Raw genomic sequence first — 14,534 nt, 5'->3', positions numbered from 1 at the left:
TAGAGCCTTTCCTGGGACTCTGGGAGGGATTTTCTCCGGGCAGGTACTTGGGAAAATTCCATTACTAGCCCAATTAAATGTTTTTCTTTATAAGTGTTGCTCTGATTATTGGTTTCTTTTCACAGCAATAGAAACCCTAACTAAAACAGAAGTTGGTACTAGGGAATGGGTTATTGCTGTGATAGGTTTGAACATGTTTTTGTTTGAAGGAATATGGACCTTGGGACTGAATTAGAAAAGTAGTTAAATGCTTTAAGTCCTGCTTAGTGGGCCATCAGAGTAGAATCATAGAAGACAGTGGTGCTGAGGGTGATTTGAACTGTGGGGGGCTAGCTTAAGAGGTTTCAGAGGAGAAGAATATTAGTATGTAGGCTAGAGACTGTTCTTTTGCTATTTTGGTGAAAAATGTGGCTACTTTCTGCCCTTGTACAAAAAGTTTGCCTGAGGCTAAATTGAAGAGCTTTGGATAAATTGCTTTAGCAGAAGAAATCACAAAACAGCCTCGTATAGACTCTGTCATATGGTAATTAAGGCTCACTCTTATGCATATCTACAATGAAAAGGAGCAAGATGAGAAAGTAAAAATACAAAATGTACTGACTGATGAGAATGGGGGCACCTGGGAGTAGAATAGAGCTAAATCCTGTGTTCAAGGAGATAAACAGATTAAAGAAAACCCTGATGTTAAATGCAATAGAGTGGTGACCTCAGGGCTTTCAACTTGTGAAAAGGAATTAAAGAACAGTTTAGGTTCAAGCACGGTGGCACACACCTTTAATCTCACCACTCAAGAGACAGAGATATGCAGATCTCTGAGTTCAAGGCCAGCCTGGTCTACAGAGTAAGTTCCAGGACAGTCAAGCCTAGGTAGTGATGAAAAACAGAAAGTTAGTGAAGATGTAATTGAAGAGGGGGCCATGTTCCAGCCCCAGTGAACAGCAGAACTTGGCAGCTTCAGCCATGTGATTCTAGCTTTAGAGTCAAGGACAGAAGAAAGAGGTTATGAAATATTCCTCCTAGACTAAGGAAAAGCTGCTGAGGCCAGGCATGTGTCAGGGTGTCCTTGCATGGAGGCCTAGAAAAACTATTGCATGAAACTGTGAAGGTGAAGCCTGGATTGCCTTGAAGACCCCCAAATATTGGAGATATCAGAGCCATGGGGTACCTGCGGAGGAGAGCTGCTAACAGGGAGTGGCCCAAGAGAAAGAACTGTGTTGCAGTCATCAAAGCTGAAACCATTGGAGATCTGTAGAGGGTTTGACATCAGCCATGGAGATGCAGTTTGGAGTTTGGCCAGCTGCTTTTTGGTCCAATATTTCCTCACTATGCTCCTGCTGAGGATATTGCTCTGTATAAAATGCTGATTGGCCAGTAGTCAGGCAGGAAATATAGGCAGGACAAGCAGAGAGGAGAATTCTGGGAAGTGGAAGGCTAAGGCAGAGAGACGCTGCCAGCCACCATGATGAGAAGCAGATGTTAAGATACTGATAAGCCACAAGCCATGTGGCAAGGTGTAGATTTATAGAAATGGGTTAATTTAAGATATAAGAACAGTTAGCAAGCAGCCTGCCATGGCCATACAGTTTATAAGTAATATAAGTCTCGGTGTGTTTACTTGGTTGGGTCTGAGTGGCTGCTGGACTGGTGGGTGAGAGATTTGTCCTGATTGTGGGCCAAGCAGGAAAACTCTAGCTACTAATGGTGCCCAATGGGTTGGCAAGAGTTTCCACCTAAAACCTGACAAAAAAGATTCTAAAATGGAGCTAAAAACAGCTTCCTAGTTGTCTCTCTCAAGTTAGCAGCACTCTGCAGGTTTGAGCTACTCTATGGCAGGTTCATGGCGTGTGGGCTTGACCTACGCTATGTTACACAGAGGTGTCTCCAAGCTGCGTACTATGTTGTGTGTTGGATATAGTTATTGCTAGTTTAAAAAAAAAAAAAGAGGTTTTTGGGCTACACGCTGCTTTGATAAAAGCATAGACCCACTGTTTCTAAGAGTTGATGGCTCCCAGAGCTGGCAATAAATGTACCACCACCATGTTGGGAAGCTGAGGTGGGTTGAGCCAGCAGCCACAGCACCGTTTCAGTCTTAAAATGCTGCAGTTTAAAGCAATAGGTTCACAATAAGACAGATTCAGATGGAATAGTTTACAATGTGTGTAATGATATGTAGGCTTGAAAGAGATAAAAAAAATGTTATATATACAGTTATTTATATATATATATATATATATATATACACACACATATATATTTTTTTTAATAAAGTCTTGAGTTGGGGATTAAGCTCAGTGGTAGAGTGCTTGCCTAGCAAGCTCAAGGCCCTGGGTTCGATCCCCAGCTCAAAAAAATATAAAGTCTTTAAAGAGACAGTAAAATTAATATAAAAAATAAGCCACATAAAGATGAATATTATACAGATAATCTGGATTGTGTTGTCTTTGGAATTTTTTTAAAGATTTATTTATTTATTACGTACACAGAAGAGGGTGCCAGATCTCATTACAGATGGTTGTGAGGTACAATGTGGTTGCTGGGAATTGAACTCAGGACCTCTGGAAGAGCAGTCAGTGCTCTTAACCTCTGAGCCATCTCTCCAGCCCATCTTTGGAATTTTTAACTGCAGAAAAACATTTGATTGTAAAAGCTGTTGTGTTAAACCAATATTGTATATTTTAAAGATACCAGGACTTCAAAATTTAGATGTAAGGATATGTTGCTTTTTTTGTTTGTTTGTTTCCATAGAAAGCCAGAGGCTATGGATTTGTTTCAGATTAAGATACATCAGGTTTGACCAGCCAAGACCCCCCTGAAAGGTCTCCGATGACACCATGGCCCAGATGATCCAACATCCAGAATGGTTTCAAGGAAACTGGCTCAGACAATACAGCCTCACAGACTACCCCATAATCCTAAAATTCTCTTTGTGTCCCCAAAAGATACAGCGCCCCCCTCCAGCAGGAAGTAGTAAGAGAACCTGTGCCCAAATTCTCAAATATAGCAAGCTGGCTTTGGAGATGGAATTGGCTCACTTCTTCTCTAAACTCAAGCATATTACTTTGGAAAAAAAAAAAAAAAAGATTCTTGTGTCCCATATCAGAAGAGCCAATATTTTTATTTAAAATAGGTTGATTATAAATGCAATCTCTTTCTAAAGAAGAAAAGGGGATATGATATAGATATAATAGGATGAAAGGATAGATGAATGAACCTACTTTTAAAGAGTAACAACTTGTTTAGAAATGTTTTACATTGCTATGGATTTTAGTTTATTGATACAAGTTTAAGCTTAATTTTGTTATACTGTATACATATTTCTACTCTTGTTTGAAGTATTATGTTTATCTAAATCATTTAGGTTGTAATGGATAATTAAGAAATACAGATTAATAATTAGTCTTAGTCAAACTTGTAGCATGTTAGTTAAGTTTTTAGGTATACATAGATATATTTCAGATAGATAGGTAATCTTCAAACACTTCAGAGACCTACAGAATATGGCATTTAAAATGTTTTAAAAATTTAGACTTTCTGGACAGTGAGTTATGTCTGTTCCTGGCAGCACTGATTTACTTCAGAGAGGAGGGTGGGCATCAAAGACACTCTAGAGTTTATCTTCACCTTGGCAAAATTAGTCATTTGGGCAAGAAATTGTTCTTGCCTGGACTGCTTGGTTAACTGGACATGTAGGACCCATAGGAAGGTGACCACTAAACTTTGCTTGGCAAAACGGTCCTGCTTTGCAGAGGAAACTGCCGGACATTCTACAGGACACTGAGAGAAGTGACTGAGAGACTCTAGCCCTGTGGGCTGAAGATAGATGCCCCAACTTTACAAAGGAACATTAGGTGACTGTCCAGGCTGCCAGCTGTTTCTGTCTACTCTCGCAAGACTCCCAAAAGTTGCTTGGGTCCTTCTCCCACTTCTCAGGTAATATTATATCCTTCTGAGGTCTCTGATGTAGTTGAAGACTAGATAGTTATAATTTTCCTTAGTTATGATAAAAATAAGTTAGATATAAAACCTTAGACTCAAATATAGGATAGATAAGATATCTTCTTTAATTTTGCCAAATACAAATAGACCAGATATTTTAACTGTAATTCTTGCTTGATAATTGTTTTGTTACATGTAATTTTACTATGTGAAAGTAAAAACATTACTTTTGGAAAAAAAAAGAAAAGAAAAGAAAAGGGGAAGTGCTGTGGACATCACTCTGTATAAAATGTTGATTGGCCAGTAGCCAGGCAGGAAATATAGGTGAGACAAGCAGAGAGGAGAATTCTGGGAAGTGAAAGGCTAAGGCAGAGAGATGCTGCCAGCTGCCATGATGAGAAGCAGATGTTAAGATACTGGTAAGCCACAGCCATGTGGCAAGGTATAGATGTATAGAAATGGGTTAATTTAAGATATAAGAACAGTTAGCAAGAGGCCTGCCATGGCCATACAGTTTGTAAGTAATTTAAGTCTCTGTGTGTTTAGTTGGTTGGGTTTGAATGGCTGTGGGACTGGCGGGTGAGAGAGATTTGTCTTGACTATCGGCTATGCAGAAAAACTCTAGCTACAGTGCTCCCTTTCCTCCTGTTTGGAACTGTAATGTATATCCTGTACCATTATATGTTGGAAATATTTGATCTGATTTGTTTTTATTTTGATTTTATAGAGGATTATAATTGAGAGCGTGCCATGGGTCTCAGAAGAGACACTGGACTTTTTACTTTTCAACAGCGCTGATAATATGATAGACTATGTGAACTACTTAAGTTGGACTGAATACATTTTTGCATTATGATATGGCTACAAGGCTTTTGGAGGTTAGCAAGTGGAATGTGATTTGAATAGGAATGGCCCCATATACTCACACACTATTAGGAGGTGTGGCCTTGTTGGAGAAAGTGTGTCACTGGGAGGGGGTGCTTTGAAGTCTCAGATGCTCAAGTTCAGGCTCAGTGGCTGACAGTACAGATCGAGATGTAGAACTCTCAGCTCCTTCTCCAGCACCATGTCTGCCTGCATGCTGCTCTGCTTCCCACCATGATGATAATGGACTAAACCTCTGTATTGTAAGGCAGCCCCATTAAATTTCTCTTTTATAAGAAAGAGTTGCAGGGGCTGGAGAGATGGCTCAGAGGTTAAGAACACTGGCTGTTTCTTCCAGAGGTCCTGAGGTTCAATTCCCAGCAACCACATTGTGGCTTACACCCATCTATAATGAGATCTGGTGCCCTCTTCTGGCCTGCAGGAATATATGCAGACACAACACTGAATATATAATAAATAAAAAAATCTTTAAAAAAAGAAGAAGAAGAAGAAGAAGAAGAAGAAGAAGAAGAAGAAGAAGAAGAAGAAGAAGAAGAAAAAGAAAGAAAGTTGCTGCTGTGGTCATGGTGTCCCTTCACAGAAATAGAAATCCTAACTAAGACAGCACCCCACAAAACACTGCCCAAAAGTCATTAAATTTAAGGATGCCATTTAGGAACCAGTAGGAGAGAAGTGCAATCTAGTTTGATATTTGGCTGCTGTGGGTAGAGCCTGGGAGAAGATGATCATTTCTGCTGCTAAGCAGCAGCCTGGACTGTGGAAGTCCAGGAGACAGGGAGAAGCGGATAGAATTCAGGTGTGTCTGACTCCTCACTCACCCATGCACAGGCAGAGCTGGGCTTCCAGACAAGCTGGGAAAATAAAGAAGTGGAAAGAGAGAAAAATATACTTCCCTTATCTTGGGTGTCTCTGCCCAACTCCTTGGTAATGAGAGAGCCAGGGGAGGGAGGGAAACAGTGGAGCACCGCTAAATGGATTTGGGGGTTCCAGAGTGATAAAAACTATACCATGACCTTTCCTGTCAATGTCTCAACATTGGTGCAGATACAGCTGTCAGGTGTAATAGGTTTCCAGGCAACACCCCCTGTATGCTCCAGCAAACCCCAGGACTAATTCCCGCAACTGGAGGCAGATATTGTCCCTACCCAATACCCAGTTTCCCTACCCAATAACCACTTAATTCCCCTCCAAACTTTCTCCAGGGTGTAGAGAAAAACATTCTCTTACCCAGACTCCTCCACAGCCAGGAGGCCCTTGTGAGTTCTGGCAAATAAGCTAAAAAGGAAGACATGGGACTCTGGAAATGACTCTCATTTCTTGCCTCACATGAGAATATCAAATGCTCCCTGCAGGCAGGAGCTTATCACTCAAATATGATCCCTCCTTTTAGCATTAGGACAAGAGCTGCATGCTGTGGTTGGCAGAGTGGAGAGAGAAGAGTCTGGATCTGCATTTGTCTCTGGAGTCCTCATCATGATGGAAACACAAACCATGTGGCTAAGCCACAGCTGCTCAGTATCCATTACCAAAGACATCCTAATGGACTCAGGGCTAGGAGTCTCGGAGGCCAAGGAAGGGTCAGGAATGTCCATATGAAGATGTATATTCACTTATTCAAAGGCATTCATTGACTCCTGCAGCTACCATGGAAAAAAGTGTGGAGGTACACACACACACACACACACACACACACACACACACACACACACAAACAAACAAAAACAAACAACAACAACAAAATGAAACCTGGAAATGGAACTAACATGTGATCCAGCTATACCATACTTAGTATACACTTGAAGGGCTTTAACTTTAGCATCTTGCAGAGATACCCACATCTCCACATTTAGAGCTGCATTATTCACAACAGCTAAGAAATGGAACTAGCCTAGATAAAGAAAATGTAGTATATTCCATAGTGGAATTTTATGCAGCCTAAAGAAAAATAAAATTATAGCATTTGTTAGGGAGATGGGTCTAGAAATCATGCTAAGTGAAATAAGCCAGACTCAGACAAATAGATGTTCTGTTATGTGCTAGATTTGCAGTTACATGTGGTGTGTAATAGTGATCTTTGTGGTCTATATTCATTCTGCTTGCTTTGCTCCACTAGAGAACCCTGGCTAACACACCTAAGGAAAGGAGATATTGATCCAATATGGAAAACTCCCATCTGATTGAGGCTATTCTGAGTTGACTGGGATTATTTTTTTAATATTTATTTTTATTATATGTGTATGAGTATTTTGCTTGCTTCCATGTCTGTATGCCACATGCATGCAGTGTTCTAGGAGGCCAAAAGAGGGTCTGTGATCCCCTGAAACAGGAGTTACAGGATGCTGTAAGTTGCTGCCATGTGGGTGCCAGGAACTGAACCCACAGGTCCTCTGCAAGACTAACCAATGCTCTTACTCCTGAGCCATGTATCTCTCCAGGCTCCGATCATTTCCACCTTAAAAATCTGATCATAAAAGAGAATGCAATTCAATCCACCTGCGAGGTGCCTGTCACCCTGACTCAGTAAAACAGCAGTGTCTCCTTCCCCTACTCACCTGCAGGGGACAGTTCACCTCTTGGGCTGCGCACTCCAAGCGCCTCTTGATGGTGTCCATGCTGTTGTTCTCTGTCAGAAGCCTGTCCAGCTCATAGCACAGCTCGGACTTCCAGAAGCCTATGTCTGACAGCCTCTGGCCCAGGTTCCGGGAGGTCCCTTCCTGCATCTGACGTGTCAGCTGGTCCTTATCCTGCATAATCCGCAGGGAGTCGCTGGTCAGTCGGCTGGCCCAGAGCCGCGAGGCCTCTGCGCCCCGGAGTTGCAGCTCGTTGGAGCGGTCCCAGTCGCGTGGTGTGTAGCGACAGAAGAGTGCGGAGCGGAGCGAGGGCAGGATGGTGGGCGGGCGCCGGGCGCCTTGGCATTCTTCTGGGCATGTCTGGGTGGTGGCAATTTTGTAGAAGACGCTGGGTTTCCACGCATTCAGGTAGCGGTACCCGGGCAGATGAAAAGGTTGGTAGCACTCCTGTACCACAGGAGCCTGCCCACCAGGGGGCAGCCCCTGCAAGCCACAGTCTTTCTTGGGTCCACAGTAACTTGCTGTCTGAGTGGTTCCAAGAAATTCCATCTTTCCCCATCAGCCCCACGCGGGCAGAACTCCACCCAAAGGGCCAGGGCATCCCAGGTGCCAGAAGCCACAGGGCCTCTGTGACTCAGTGCTGGTGTCATAAAGCGCTGGAGAGGGTCTTTGTGCAGGTCCTAGTTCTCCAGGTAGTTGGAGGCCCTATGATCCAAATAAAAAGCAATCAGCAAAGAGAAGTGCGTTTAGGGATTGAAAGACTGCTTGGCGGTTAAGAGCAAAGGACTCGAGTTCCCAGTACCCATGTCACAGCCGCCTGTAATTCTAGCTCAAGGAGATCTGATTCCTTTGGCCTCCATGGGAACCCACGCACACAAACACAAATACACATAACCAAACAAAATAAAAATAAGCCCCCCCCCCCTTTTTTTTAGTTTGACAACCCACAGGTTTGAGGTTGAAAGAAATGGCAGGTGTCTGTCATTCTGGAACAACAAAGTCTGCCTTTCTAGAGCTGGATCAGTGGGAGTGGGTGGGGGAGGGGTAATACCCCACCAAGATAACATGAAAATGGCCCAACCATGCCTGCAATCCTGGCAATTGGGAGGTGGAGGCAGGAAGGAGATGAACACATGGGCATCCTCAGTTATACGTGGTTTTGTTTTGAGACAAGGTTCCGTGTACCCAGGCTTGCCTCAAACTGGCTATGAGACTAAGGATGACCTTGAACTTCTGATTCTCCTCTATGGCTGTCCTAAATATTGAGATTATGGGCCTATGACACTGCAGGGTTTGTGCTGAAGTTTGAGCCCAGGGCTTCATACATGCTAGGCAAGCATTCTACCAGCGACATCCCAAGCCCTTGGTTCATGAGTTTAAGGATAGCCTGGGCTACATGTGACTGATTCAAAACAACAGATACTTTAAATGGCCCATGCAAAGCACAGAGTGGTTCTCAGCAGGCGTGTTCACACCAGCAGGCATTGTCTTGGAGGTACTGGACTAAGAGTGAGCGAGCATTCAGACTATAAAACCTAACTCGGAGTGACGGCTTTTGCATGGCATTCGTGCAGGTAAAGCAGATCAACAAAGACAAGCAAGTTTCACAACCCCTAGTTCTGAGAATGCAAAAAATGGTCCTTTCCTGATACAGTGAATGGGAGAAGGTGGTTTAAAAATTGGGGAGATCGTGCAAAAGTGGAGATGGAATTGGGTGATGGAGTGCTCTGTGTCTCTGATTATGGAGGAGAGTATACAGCTCTTCATATTGTCAAAACCCACAGAACACTCCATTAAAATTGAATCAGGGCCAGTGAGAATGCTCAGTGGATAAAGACACTTCCCACCAAGCCTGACAACCCAATTTCAGTTCCCAAGACCCACATGATGGGAAGAGGGAAGCAGCTTCTGCAACTTGTCCTGTGACCCCTGCACAAGTTTTGTGGCATGCGTATACACACCCTACACACACACACACACACACACACACACACACACACACACACACCACACTTTAAATTTTTAAGTGAATTGTACATAAATTATACTTCTGTGCACTTGAATTTTAAAATATGGAGGGAGGACTTTGGGCCTTAAGATGCTGAAGCTATGCTTGTTTTCTTTATAATTAAATCCCTCGCATCCTGCTCATGATCAAACATCTAAAATGAGACCCTCACTTCTCTGGGATCTGTTTGATTCTATTCTATGACAATTTTGTCCCATCAAGAAACCTCCTCCACTCTTAACTATTGAGTATAACAACAACATTGTATTGAACCTATAATGGAAAGAATGCTGATGGGTTGGGCCTTACCCTCTTTGGGAAGGTAGAAGAGGAACCTGAACCTCAGTGGATCTGGTTAATGGGTGTATCAGTCAGCTTCCAGGGACTACATCAAATAAATGCCCAAGATTGTGGATGGAACATAAAAGGCTTATTTGGGCTCATATTTCTGTAGCTTCCAGTAGATGATTAAGTATCCCATTGCTTTGGGCCCCTGACAAATGGTACCTGAAGAAGGCCACACATCATGGCTACAGTGAGTGGTGAAGGAATACTGCTTATACCATGAGCAGGGAATCAAAGAGAGGAGAAGGGGGTGGGAGCATGTAACCCTCTTCAAGTACTGACCCTGTCCCTAAGCACCTTTCCTTAGGCTCCACCTCCTGAAGCTCTCACCATCTCTAACAGTGATGCCCTGGGGACCAAGTCTTCACCGTGGGCTTTAGGGAACATTCAATATCTGAAATACAGCAAGCGAATTTGAAGCTCATGGTCTTTGCCCCCAGTTCTTGGTGAGGAGTATACATGAGCAGCCGAGGATGCAGAGAAATCACAGTTATTAGCCACTTGTGGTGGAGTGTGCTGTTTTACATTTACATATAACCTTTCCATGGTAAACCACAAGGAAAGCTCAATGGGATGGGGCAGCAGGCTCTGGTCTGCTGCATTTACAGCGTGGGATCCTCTAAGGCAGTGGTTTTCAACCTATGGGTCGTGACCCCTTCGATGAGGTTTTTTAAAAAATTTATTTATTTATTAAAATTTTTTCCATTTTACATACCAATCCCAGTTCCCCCTCCCTCCCCTTCTCCCACCTCCTCACCTCCCTCCCACTCTGCCCCCATCCACTCCTCAGAGTGGGTAAGGCCTCCCATGGTAGTCAACAAAGTCTGGCATACCAAGTTGAAGGAGAGCCTAACCCCTCCCCATTGTATCAAGGCTGAGCAAGGTATCCCACCACAGGGAATGGGCTCCAAAAAGTCAGTTCATGCACCTGGGATAAGTCCTGGTCCTGCTGCCAGGGACCCCACAAACAGATCCCCTTTGGTGAGGTTTAAGGACCCTTTCCCAGGGGTCTCCTAAGACCATCAGAAAACAAAGACATTTACATTTCGATTCATAGCAGTAGCATAATTACAGTTATGAAGTAGCAACAAAATAATGTTACAGTTGGGTTTACCACAGCATGAAGAACTGTATTAAAGGGTCACAGCATTGGGAAGGATGAGAACGACTGCTCTAAAGTGAACTGTCACTTATGATAAGTGCCTCACAAGGGCCAGGGGCCCAGCAAATGCACTGAAAAGATTCTGAGTGTGAGTGTGAGCCCAGACCTTGGAGGACACTAGGGACACAGAGAAGAGACACACTGTGGCCTCCACGGAGCAGCTGGGGCAGATTCCCAGAGCTGTAGCTGACAACCCATCTGGCGAGGGCCTTTACCTGCTGAGCAGTCTCAGCAGCAGCAGCAGCCTTTCCTTCCTTTTAAGTTCCTTCCTTCCTTCCTTAAGACAGGGTTTCACTCTGGAGCCTTGAACTAGTGCCTCAAACTACAGATACCAAGCACTACACACCAGACCTTCTCCTCCTCTTCCCCTTACTTTCCTTCTTCTTTTGAGAAGATTTAGATATTCGCCCTTGGAGGGCAGAGGAGGGTGTCGGATCCCCTGCAACTAGGGTTACAGTTGCCACATGGGTGCTGGGGATCGAACCTGGGTCCTCTGAAAGAGCAGCCAGTGCTCTTGGCTGCTGAGCCATCTCTCCAGCCCAAGATCAGCACTTCTTAACCGCCCCTGTTCTGCTGCCCCGGAAGCTCAATCTTGATTCTTTCTGCCCCGGATTCTAGCCTGCGTTACATCCACTCGTTGACAGTGTGATTGATTGGTGAGCCTCCTGATATTGGCCCCAGTTCCCTCTGTCAATAGGAGTTCAGGGTTTGACCTCTCTACAGCTCTCACTTACTCTTGCTCCTTGCTAGCTCTGGCTTGATGTCTTTTTAAATTTAATAATAAAAAAACACAAATAAAATTATATTTACTTAATGTCTAGGGGCATACATGTGCCACAGTGATCAGAGACTACTTGTGACTCTCTCCTTCCACCACGTGTGTCCCAGGGATGGAACTCAGGTCATCACGCTAGGTGGCCAGCACCTTTATCCGTTAAACTATCTTGCCAAGCTCCTGTGTTTGATGATCCTCAGCTGACTTCCAGGGCAAATATATCTGAGAAGACTGAGGCTTAGAGACGGGCAGTGGTTTGTATTATTCAGCTTCAGAGAGCTGGGGGTCAGTCTTGCATACATGTCTGACATGAGCCTGCAAATCCTGAGTATTCTTCCCTCATTCTCTTTACCTATCTTCATCCAGAAGTCTTCAGTGTCACTGCCCCAAACCCTCAAGATTTTTGTGGTTATGCCCAGACTCTACTCCAAGATTCTGGTTGAGAGGTTATGCGGGAGGAAGACCCAAGACCTAGGGTAGGACTATAGTGTCTGTCTGGGTGGGGAAGACCCGCCCACAGAAGGTAGATCCAGGTCTTCTAAAACTTTGAACACAAATGAAAGCTTTAATAATTTCAATATAAGTCTAGGGATGTATCTCAGTTGGTAAAGTGCTTGCCTAGCATGCATGAAGCTAGGGTCCAATCCCTAGCACCACAGAACTTGATGTCTGTAATCCCAGCATTTGGATGGTGGAGGTAGGAGGATCAGGGGTTCAAGATCATCCTTGGCTACATATTGAGTCTTAGGACATGTGACATCCTATCTCAAAACAAAACCCACTACATATCAGGTTAATTTGTTACACAGTACTCAGTGGCAGCTACAGAGGAGAAAGAGAAATCCAAGAAAGTCTAATGCTCAGATCTGTGGCTTGATATGTTAGTACTGGAGTACTGTTTTCAGGAATAAGAAACCCAGAAGTAGGAAGCAGCTTGAGGGTTCATGAGCGCTGGTTATGCTCGGGGGTCACAAAGACAAAAGATCCAATGGCACAACAGGGAGATAAAATGGAGCTGGAGATGGAGGCCAAGAACTATTCACCCAAGGATAGACAGGCTCACCCAGACAGGACATGACAAGTGCCTAGAAGTGACCCAAGAACAGAGCCTCTCGTGGGCTCAGGCCTTCAGACATAGCCCTGACGATCTGGGAAGATGGTTCAGTTGGCAAAGCAACTGCTACCTGAGCAGAGGGAACTGAGTTTAGAATAAATAACCACGCTCGCCTGTAATCCCAGCCCTAGGGTGAGTGGAGAAAGAGGATCTCTGGGCTCATTAGTTAGCCAATCCAGCCAGCTCAGTGAGAGACTCTGCCTTAAAAACTAAGGTGACAAGCTAGTGAGATGGCTCAGAGGGCAAGAGTGCCTGTCACCAAGCCTGACAACCTGAATTCAATCCTGGGAATCGTGGTCAAAGAAGAGGATTTGTTTCTGGGAGCTGTCCTCTGTTTTGCACACGCGACACACACAAATAAACAAATGCAAAACCTTGAACTAAAACAAGGTGGAATGTGAGAGATGACACCTAATGTCAACCTTGGACGTACACATACACACACACACACACACACACACACACACACACACACACACGCACGCACGCATGCACGCGCACACACACTCTGCTCTGCAAACTTACACAGAAAAAAAAGGCATCTGCTTCGAACCCTAGGTTCTGTTTGCCCTTCTGCTTGAGTAAGAAAGATGGAAAATTCCATTTCAGATGACACAGGCATTTGGTGGGAAGAGGACACTTGAGGCAAGACTAAGATGAATATTTCATTTTCTGCTACTTTTTAGTGCATCACACTTGCTCACTTTTCCAGTCTTCAAGGAAGGAAGGAAGAGAGAAGAGGGATTCGATGATTGCTGCTGAACGGGATGGAACATGATGTGTCCTTTGGCTCCACTGAAAACAGACAGTTAGGCGAGCCTGGTTCTGTGCCCAGGAACATCAGTGAGAAACAACCCAAGGGGTCCTGTCTCTGGGCTCTGCAGTGTGGGGGAGTGAAATCATCCCATGGTCTGGATAGCTCCAGAAGAGCCTGCTGTCTGTGTGACAAGCCACTAGCACTTCTGAGTCTTGTAGTAAAAGGAAAACAGCTTGGACTTGCCCCACAATAAAAGCAGTGTTAAGAGCACACACCCTATGTCAGACTTGGTTGGAATCCTGGGGTCTTATCACCTCCCTTGATGACAGATGAGTCCCTCTCTGGCCTCCATCTCTTCTGATGCTGTTTGTTCATTTTAGAAGCCCTGTCCCATGCAGAGAATGATCAGAGACAGCTACGCTTTTGGCTTTGAGTGAGTTTATTAAATATACAGCAAGCAGGAGTTAAAGACAAGAAAGCATGGGATCAAGCAGCAGAAAGCCACTGGAGAAGCCCTAGGGATCATAGCAGCCAGCTGGAATTGACAGTCCTGTTTGACAAGGAGGGTCCCCGAGGGAGACTTCCAATCAGCACTGTCCCTCCCCCACAGGCATTGTTTTATGTCACAGAGCTGAGTCTTCTGCTTTGGAAGGAAGACACTGGGAATGATTTGTCTGCCAGCTGTGTTCAGGGACATGTTTTTACTGTTTACTCCACTTCTGTTGCCCCTTTCACTTTGGGCTGTTTTCCCATTCACATTCCCACTGCCCACAGTGCTGGGGGTGGGGTGGGAGGCAGCCCATCTCCACACAAGCGGTCCCGCAGACACGCTAAGATACACATACTTGGGTCTGAAGTATGGGAGAGGCAAAGCCACCTGCAAAGCCAGCTTCTGCAGCTCAAACCGTCTGCAGCAGTATAGGAATCCAAGGTGTATGTGAGCCCTGACACTGGAGCTCCTCCAGGGGTCTCTCCCTGGCCC

General features: G+C 44.6%; 1 protein-coding gene across 1 annotated transcript in view; it reads right to left on the bottom strand.

Annotated features, from left to right (window-relative positions):
- Tekt5 (tektin 5) overlaps positions 1-7,977 on the bottom strand; it is a 59,210-nt gene extending 51,233 nt beyond the window's left edge. The window contains exon 1 of the mRNA XM_036197586.1: positions 7,374-7,977. Coding sequence (XP_036053479.1) covers positions 7,374-7,940 — 567 coding nt within the window. The 5' untranslated portion in view covers positions 7,941-7,977. The remainder of the gene's footprint in view (positions 1-7,373) is intronic.
- Between the last annotated feature and the right edge of the window lie 6,557 nt (positions 7,978-14,534).

The sequence above is a fragment of the Onychomys torridus genome, chromosome 8 (genome assembly GCF_903995425.1).
Source record: "Onychomys torridus chromosome 8, mOncTor1.1, whole genome shotgun sequence".
NCBI lineage: Eukaryota > Metazoa > Chordata > Mammalia > Rodentia > Cricetidae > Onychomys > Onychomys torridus.
Note: the sequence above shows the minus strand (reverse complement) of the source record. Positions and strands in the feature narration are given on the sequence as shown.